General features: G+C 50.7%; 2 protein-coding genes across 2 annotated transcripts; both read left to right on the forward strand.

The window, feature by feature from the left end:
• The first annotated feature begins 2,431 nt into the window (after positions 1-2,431).
• Positions 2,432-3,843, forward strand: LOC120513823. Its single transcript, XM_039733576.1, has 5 exons — positions 2,432-2,450; positions 2,668-2,945; positions 2,995-3,070; positions 3,202-3,252; positions 3,418-3,843. Exons 1-5 carry the CDS (start codon positions 2,432-2,434, stop codon positions 3,705-3,707), a joined length of 714 nt encoding a protein of 237 aa, XP_039589510.1. The 3' UTR covers positions 3,708-3,843.
• Positions 3,739-4,654, forward strand: LOC120513824 (interferon alpha-inducible protein 27-like protein 2A). Its single transcript, XM_039733578.1, has 3 exons — positions 3,739-3,764; positions 3,879-4,060; positions 4,284-4,654. Exons 1-3 carry the CDS (start codon positions 3,739-3,741, stop codon positions 4,409-4,411), a joined length of 336 nt encoding a protein of 111 aa, XP_039589512.1. The 3' UTR covers positions 4,412-4,654.
• The last annotated feature ends 3,952 nt before the right edge of the window (positions 4,655-8,606 follow it).

The raw sequence follows: 8,606 nt of genomic DNA on the forward strand, positions 1-8,606 counted from the left end.
ACACCATCAGCCCCAGCAGGGGTGGAAAATCATCCCCAAACGTGACCCATCAATTAAAGCACACCATCAGCCCCAGCAGGAACCCGCTAGGTGTGTCAATTCCTCTTTTCCGTTTGGCTGTGTGCTGGGTACTCAAATTAATCTGTTTTACCAATTAAGCAAGAAACCCTGAGCGTTTCTCCTTCTGAAGGGCTTAGTCATATCTGGGTGAGAAGCCTGAGCGGGGATGCAGCTGGTGATGTTTGGGCTGAGGCAGGGCTGTGCTCTGGCAGCAAGAGACTCCGTGAGGCAAACCACGGGGGCTGCTTGGCTTCCAGAAGCTGTTCCTAGAGGCTGGGACAGGCACGATGCTCCTGAGGAAGAACCAGGCCGGGTTTTGCTCCCTCCTGGTGCCGGGATCAGCCACAGCCCTGCTGGGGTAGGGATGCAGGGGGTGCAGCATCCAGGGGAGGCCTCGTGGCGCTGGCAGCAGCTCCTGCTGCTCTGGGTTGGAAAAGGACCTGTCAGCCTGTTCAGCTTTGGTTGCTGCAGATTCTTGGCCAAGAGGAAATTTCCTTGCTCTGGTCTGGCTGTTTTAACGTGCAAACAAATAAATCCTAGTCCAGCTCCAGGTGTCTGCAGGACAAACCACTTGCAAAGTAAGATCTGTGCCTGTGAAACTGCATTTGCACCCTGGGACATCCTAACTGTGGCACAGGGTGTAAAATTGAACTTCATGTGCGTGTGGTGGGGTTTTTACACTGAATTTCCTTTTTTTTTCTTTTCCTGTGTAGCATAGGTTGAGGATAGAAAAGGAGAAAGGTATTTATTGAAATGCCTTTTAAAATTAATAATAATGAAAAATGCCTTTTGTACGACTTAAATTTCAACACTGTAAAAAGGGCAAGCCCTCAGGCAGATTTATTCCTTTCTCCCTGCACCTGTCCTTAGAACAGCCCTGTTCCTTGAGGATCCTCTCCAAGGTGTGGTGCTCCTGCAGGAGCTGTGCTGCTGGGAGAACACCTTGGTTGCATTCCCCAACTTTCAGACTGCATCAGGAAACTCCAGGTCTGGCAGTCAGAACCAGCAAGTCCTCCTTGGCTCCAGTCCTGGCTTTCCTGTCACCAGCTTGATAAAAAATCCAGCTCCCATGCCCCAATTTTGTCTCCACCACCAAGGAAAACTTCCATGTCAAGGGCATCTGAAGCCTGCCTGATTTTCTGTGTGGAGCTTTGGGTCCCCATGGAGATGGTATCTGAGAAAAGATGATAAAACCCTTTTGTGAGGATGGATCCCGATTATTATTTGTTTAATTAGAATCTGGACTGATGCAGAGGCAACAATTAACAATTACCTTCTGTAAACGACTTTGACAACAGCTGAATAGGTTAATGGCTTGCAAGATGGAGACAAATCATTGCAGCTGTCATTTATGAGGCTGGAGGTAAGGAGAAGTCCTGATGTTTCTGATTTAAGGGGTTTTTCCTGCTTCTTTTGGAATAATCAAGCAGGAATTTTCTCCTGCCTTGCAGCTGGGAGCCAGGGAATAAAGTTCCAAATGAAAATTTAAACGATTCATTGTTCTTTATTAGCAGACTTCAGGAATGTTTGATCGTGGAAACAAAATTACAGGGAGGTGGATCAGTAAGTTTTGATTCCCTTTACACACCTGCCCTTTTTGGAAGGGTTCATTAAGAGGATTGGGGCTGGGCAAGCCAGCCTTGTGCTCAGTGTCCCCAGGCCCGGGTGGCCGTGGGGAGGACAAGGCGAAGGGAGGGATTTTTTAAACATCCTGACAGCTGGGTTGTGCTGCGGTGTAATTCTGCAGGGGCTCGGTGCCGGGGTTAGGGAGCCAGCGAGGGCCCTGGGGGGCGCACAGGGACCTGAAGGAGACAGCAAGGAAGAAGGAAAGGGAGAATTTAAAAGGGTCTGGAGTGACATGTCAAGGGGCCCGGAGTGGCCGGCTGCCTGCTGGAATTCCGAACGGATCAGGATGCCTCCCAGACACAAGGTGGCACCACAGGCAGTTGTAGCTGGTTTGACATTGCTCCTCCGTGGGGTGTTCCCCCTTGTTGGGGGAATGGTGGGCAGGGCCAGCTGGGGAGCCCTGAGCTGATTTCTCCTCCTCTTCCTCAGGACTCCTCAGAGCTCTTGGTCATTGTGCTGCTTTGGGCTGGGGTAGGGGTCATTTTCCTCCCAGGGGCTGCTCTGCGGCTGTGTTTTGGTTTAGTGCCAAACACGAGGTTGATGATACAGAGGTTTTGTTAGTGTTGAGCTTGCCCGGAGCCGAGGCATTTGCAAGCACTCACACAGCCATGCTGGGGAGGGATTTGGGAGTGCGTGGGAGGTTGGGAGGAGACGTGGGAGGGACAGGTGACCCCAACAGAGCCAATGGGATATCCCAGACCGTGTGACACAGCAGGAATGGACAAAGGAGGGGACATTGGGAATGATGGCGTTTCTCTTCTCGCGTCTGTCCCGTCTGCAGGAGTCCCGCTCTCCTGGAGGAGCTGAACCCCTCCCTGCCCACGGGAAGCAGGGACGGAATTCCCGGGTTTGCTTTGCTTGCGTGCACGGCTTTTGCTTTCCCTATTAAACTGTTTCTTTCAACCCACAAGTTTTCTAGTTCTTACCCTTCCATTCTGTCCCCGGTCCCGATGGGGGTGGAGGGCTGGGGGTGATGAGCAGGCAGCTGCGAGGTGCTTGGGGCTGGCTGGGTTAAGCTTCGACAGCCCCCCAGGGCTCTGGTTTGGCTGCCGTGCCGTGACTCTTCGGTACACAACAGGACAATTGTGTGCCTGACCCCACGCTCTGGAGCCCCCCCGGTACCGCGGCTGGGACCCCCAGCTCTGTGCCGTGCCCCCCTTGCTGTGTCTGACCGCCCGGAGGAAGAGTCGCGCTCAGCCCTCCGCCTCCAGCCCGGGCGTGCCTGGCACGGGGCGGCCCCGGGGCGAGCACTGGGACTGTTCCAGCCCACCGGGCACCGCGGGACTATTCCACTTCACCTCGGGACCATTCCAGTCCACCGGGCACCGCGGAGCCATTCCACTCCACCTCGGGACCATTCCAGTCCAGCGGGCACCGTGGGCAGGTGAGCAACGCTGGTGGCAGGTGGGCAGCGCGGGCAGTGCTGCTTCCTTCCCTCTTCCACCTCCCTCTCCTCTTCCTCTTTGATTCCTTTTCCTCTTTTCCCTCCTGCCTTTCTGCTTGTTTCCCTCTCAGCTGTGAGACACAGAGGCAAAGGAGCTGCCACTGGAGCAGCTGCCCCAGCAGGTAAATTCTGGCTCTGGGGTTCACTGCCAGGCTGGGGGCTGCGAGTGCTGGGGCCCGAGAGACTCAGGGTGCTGCTGTGAGAGAGGCAGCAGCAGCCTCGAGCTGCAGGTTTCTCTCTTGGTGCCAAAATTGGGCTGACATCTGTCCTGCTGTCACTTGGTGCAGGAGACTCTGCCAAGATGTCCAAGAGGAAGCCAACTCCAGAGGAGGAACCCAAGGAGGAGACAATTTCAGATGAGGAATCTGGGGAGGAGACGACTCCTAGTGATGAGTCCAAGAAGAAGATAAATTCAGATGAGGAATCCAGGGACAAACCCAAGGATGGGGATGGTCCTGGGGATGATCCTGGGAATGGTCCTGACAATGGTTCTGACGATGGTCCCAAGGATGGGGATAATCCAGGTAAGGTGCAGGGGAAGTTTAGGTTAGACATCAGGAAAACAAATCTTCACTGAAAGACTGATTAGGCACTGGAATTGTCTGCCCATGGAGGTGGATTGTCTGCCCTGGATGTGTTTAAAAAAAGACAGGAGGTGGCACTCAGTGCCATGGTTTATTTGATGAGGGGGTGTTAGCTCATAGGTTGGACTAGACAATCTATGTGGGTCACAGCAAGGACCCTAAAGCTGCTCTGTCCCCCCTGCAGGAGTGGCACTGGTTGGCATCCCGCTGGGCATCGCTGCGCTGGGGTTCACCGGGGCCGGCATCGCCGCTGGCTCCGTCGCTGCCAAGATGATGTCGGCAGCTGCCATCGCCAACGGCGGCGGAGTGGCTGCTGGCAGCACCGTGGCCGTGCTGCAGTCCATCGGTGAGTGGGAGGGCAGGGGAGCTGGGCTGATCTCCATGGCAGGGAGCACGGGCTGGCTCTAGGGCCAAAGCTGCCCTTCAACTCCTCCCTGGTCTGAACTGCTCCGAACCCTCTGGGCTCTCCCTGCCCAGGAGGAGTCCTTGGCTGGCTGTGCCCAGTGCTGGGTGCCTCAGCAGGCAGCCTTGGTGCTCCTGGGAGTTCACATCTCCATTTGTCCTTGCAGGAGCTGCAGGTTTCTCTCTTGGTGCCAAAGTTGGGCTGACTTCTGCCCTGAGCTCAGCTGGTGCAGCAATCGGTGCCTGGCTGTCCAAAGGGAAGAAACCACCAAGTGACAAACCTAAAAAAGGATAAAAACCTGAGTGACAAACCCAAGAAAAAGTAACTCAGGTGACAAACACGAGGAGGAGACAACTGCAGACAAGCAACCCAAGAGAAGCCAAGCAGGTTCCTGATCCCAAGGCCTTGCCATGCACAGTTGCAGGTGCTGGAAAACCCCTCAGACCCCTCAGGGCTTTGCCTCCCCTTTTAAAAGCTTTGGATTCTTGTGGGCAGCGATTTCCCTGAAGCCAATAAATGTGCTTTGCTGGCACCAGAGTTGGTGTTTCTGTGTGGCTGCAGCTCTTGGGTGATGGTGGCATTAGAGGGTGACAGGGCACAGGGCATGTTCTGTCCCCAGGCCTGCCCTGCTCACTGATGGTGCCCCCAGTTCCCCTGCACTCACTTTGGGGCAGGGCAGTATCTACAGCCCATGCCAGAGGAGCAAAACCCAGTGTGAGTGGGAACTCCAGGTGGGAACCAGCAGGTGCTGCTGTGCAGGTGATCAGCTGCAATTTTAACTGTGGCTTAGAAACTGCTGAGCCCTTCCCACATGAAATCTCTGAGATTCTGCTTTTAAACTGTGTAGTGGTTTGTAAATTGCTTTTAGATTCCAGCATCGTAGAGGAAAGGAAAATGGCTGCACTCTTATTAAGGTTAAAGTTTTTTAATCACTTTTCCAGAATACAGATACGATTGAAACAAAAACTCTTTTGAGGGTCTCAATAATTCACTTATGAATACCATACATTGAACTCTATAAATTCTCATATTAAAAAATTGTCTGTTTAATATGGGTTATGATGCACTGGTGATCTAATTACATCTTCTGAAGTAACACTTTGCAGTTTTATAGCACCTTTCATCATGGGGCTGCAAAGCATCCTGTGGAATTCTGCCTCATAATGCCCAAACGAGGTAGGAAAGTCTGGCCAATTTACAGAGGGTACAACCCAGGTACAGCTTGGAAGGGACAGACGTGGGGACATCGACCCTCAGGAGTGACAGGAAGTGTGCGCTGGGGCTGGGGATGAGTTGGTGCCTTAGCTGGGGAGAAAGTTCAGGTGCCATCACCCTCACCCTTCTCTCCAAAGCTGCAGCCTGGCTCCCAGCAGGTCAAAAAGACCAATGCAAATTGCTCTGGCTGTTTGTGCCATAAATATGCAAAAGAGAGGATAAAAAGCCCAGCACACACAGGCCCAAGCCCCTGTGTTGACATATCCAAAGGCTGACTAAGAATCAAGACTACCAAGCTGGAGTGTGTGGCTTGTGCTACCCACGTCCACTTGGATCTTCCAAGATTAAAACCATGTTCTTGGGATTAACTTTGAGATGTGTGGTGTAGAGCTCTGTCTAACTTCACTGTTTCATTGTCATAAATTCCTATCTCTCACCTGAGAGGTGAAAGTCAGGTATCCCAGGTTTGTTTCTTTAATAAAAGCTGAACATCTGCTGAAAATCCATCAGCTTAGGCAATGTGATTTCCAATGGACATTTCAGTTCTGTGGCTAGAGGAATTCAAGCTGAACCCAAGTTCTTTTGAGCCTTTATGACTTTAAAAACCATTCTGCATCTGTGCAACACTCCCTGGAGCAGAGCCAGCACTGGTGTCAGCGGCTGAGCACCAAGGACCTCCTAAGTGAGATGTTTGGAATATAAAACCATTAATCTTAGGTATTTAAAATTTATATTAGTGCTTTGCCATGTACCATCAATTACCTGCCTCCCCAAAGCACATTCCCAGCACCTTTTGCCACTTGCTTTTCCTGGCACGTCCAAAATTGTTCCCTCTGAAAGCACAACACAACAGAAAACTTCTGGAATGCTCCTTGGGATTGTGGTGGTGAAACTGAAGATAAAAAGACAAGTTCTTATAACTCTGCTGCTGGAAGAAGTTGGTGCCAGTGGTCAGACTAAATGAGTGATTTTTCCCTTAGTTTTAAAAAAATCCACCTAAAAAAGGGCTGGGGTCAACTTCCTAACAAACACAGTAATGCTGTGCAAAACCATTTGACCCCCACATGGATTCCAAACCAATTGTTTCCTCCTGGGGAAGATGCAAAGCAGAGTCAGTCCTACCTGCCCAGCTCTGTGGTGCTGGAACAAAGGGATTTCCCTGTAAGGCAAAGGAGGGGATCCCATGGGGACTCCTCTGTCACATCACAGGTGAAGCAGGTGTGAAGCTCTGGCAACACGAGACAAGACCTGCAGCTCTCAGAGGCACAGCACACCCATTTTTGTGCTCCCAAAACTCCTTCTAGCCTTTCTCCTCAGCAATGGTCTGTGAATTTTTACAGACTTTTGATGCTCATACACAGGTAAAGCAAAAAAAAAAACCCAACAGTTAATGCTTGGGAGCTCAAGGGCTCAAAAGCTATTTCTTACATAGCATCTTACAAGGCTGATGATGCTACAGGGGAAGTACAGCCAGGGAGCAGCTCTTTCATGAAGGCAGCAAATCCTTGTTTTGCCTCTGGAATGCTTAGAAAGGTCAAGGAAGAATGGGGAGGAACCTGCTGTGCTGAGGGGAGCAAAGCTGCAGCCATGCCAGGGTTATGAGCAGAGTAAGCACTGGGTGCACAGCATTTATTCTGGGTTCTTTGGTTGTTAAGACAACAGTGAAAGTGCTGCTCAGGGGGCTGGGCAGTTACTGGGATTGTTACCAAAAGCCCAATGACTTTATTGCACATTCCTCTGACCTCTGTGAGCCCTGGCACTGAAGCAGCAGCACAGCTGGGGACACGTGATGAGGGACTTTGCTGCTGTTTTAAGTCTCTGAAGACTTTGAAACTATTCCAGAGAAATCCTGAGATTTTTTTTTTCTTTTAGCAGTAGTTGGCAGAATAATTCCCAAGGTAATTTAACTTCCTTTTCTACCTAGTTCTGTGGCTTTTCATGTGCCCCCAGTTCCCTTCTTTAGTGAACTGAAGCCAGGATGGAGCAGCAGGTTTGCACCTCCTGCACTGGGAGCTGCTGGAACCCTGGTAGCAGGAAGTTTTCCATTTTTCTTTGTCACACCCATCTTTATTGCTTCTCTGTCCACATGAAACTACAGTCTAAGACTGGATGTGGCACTCAGTGCCATGGTCTGGTTGGCAAGCTGGTGTTAGGTCTCAGGGTGGACTCGATGATCTCAAAGGTCTTTTCCAGCCCAGTTAACTCTAGGATTCAGCAGGACACAGCATGATTTTTTTGTTTTAAAGAATATTTCAATAAATGTTGTGTGCTCAGCAGTCAGAAATGTTGATTACAAACAAGATTGTGTTCAGAACATTGAGCCTGGGTGTATAATTTGTATATACTTTAATCCTTCAAGGTAATCCTTCTTGTGTTATCAATGTGAACTTGAGTTGAGCTGACAAGAAATCCCTCAAGAGGCAAAAACAGCCCAGGCAGACTCTGGGAAAAGCAGACCATTGCCAAAGGGCCTCCAAGCAGGAGTGAAATAGAAACTAAAACTACTTACTGTGTTAATTATTGCCATGGAACTGCAATGAAATGTTTCTCATGTCACAGCCACCACACCAAAGGAGTTTACACAATGTTTAACAACTCTGCTGCCAGCCAGTGAAAGTTGAAGGGATTTCACTTGCCTTGCTGAGAGAACCTGAAAGGCAAGTATCTTTCATTCTCAGTGCCTGCAAAAAAATGACCTCAATGAAGGTGTTCCCAAACAAGAAACAAGAGGATGTTCAGAGGAAGAAAAGTGTTTCTCATAAGGTACAAATATCCCACATTACTCTATGGGAATATTTCTGTTAAGGTCTATCAAGGAACACTCAACTTTGGGATTATTTTTCACACCCTCCCCATCCTGCCCTCCCCACAGCCTGTCCTCACTGCTGCCTTGCTCATTCCCAGGGGGCTCAGGGAAGGAGGGAGCTCCCCCAGCAGCTGCCCAGGAGACACAGGAATTCCTGGAGCCTCCCCTGTGCTACGGCCACCGAGGCTCTGGGCACACCTGGGAGCAGCAGACACACCTCAGGCATTCTTAATCCCCTACAAACTGATCTTTCCAGCATGATTTTGTTTTCCCTGAACCTTCCCAATCCAAACCACTCTGCCTGCAATGTCACTATTCCATGTAACAATGGGGAGGGGCAGGTTGGTGTTCATGGAGCAAGAACTGAGCCTGCAGGAGCATCCCTGTGCTGAGGAGTGGCCAAAACATCTCCCCTGCCAGGCCAAAGGAGAAAGCAGAACCTTTGCTCAGAAATGACAGACACAGATG

This window comes from Passer montanus, unplaced genomic scaffold (assembly GCF_014805655.1).
Source record: "Passer montanus isolate IOZ18808 unplaced genomic scaffold, ASM1480565v1 scaffold89, whole genome shotgun sequence".
In the NCBI taxonomy this organism is placed as follows: domain Eukaryota; kingdom Metazoa; phylum Chordata; class Aves; order Passeriformes; family Passeridae; genus Passer; species Passer montanus.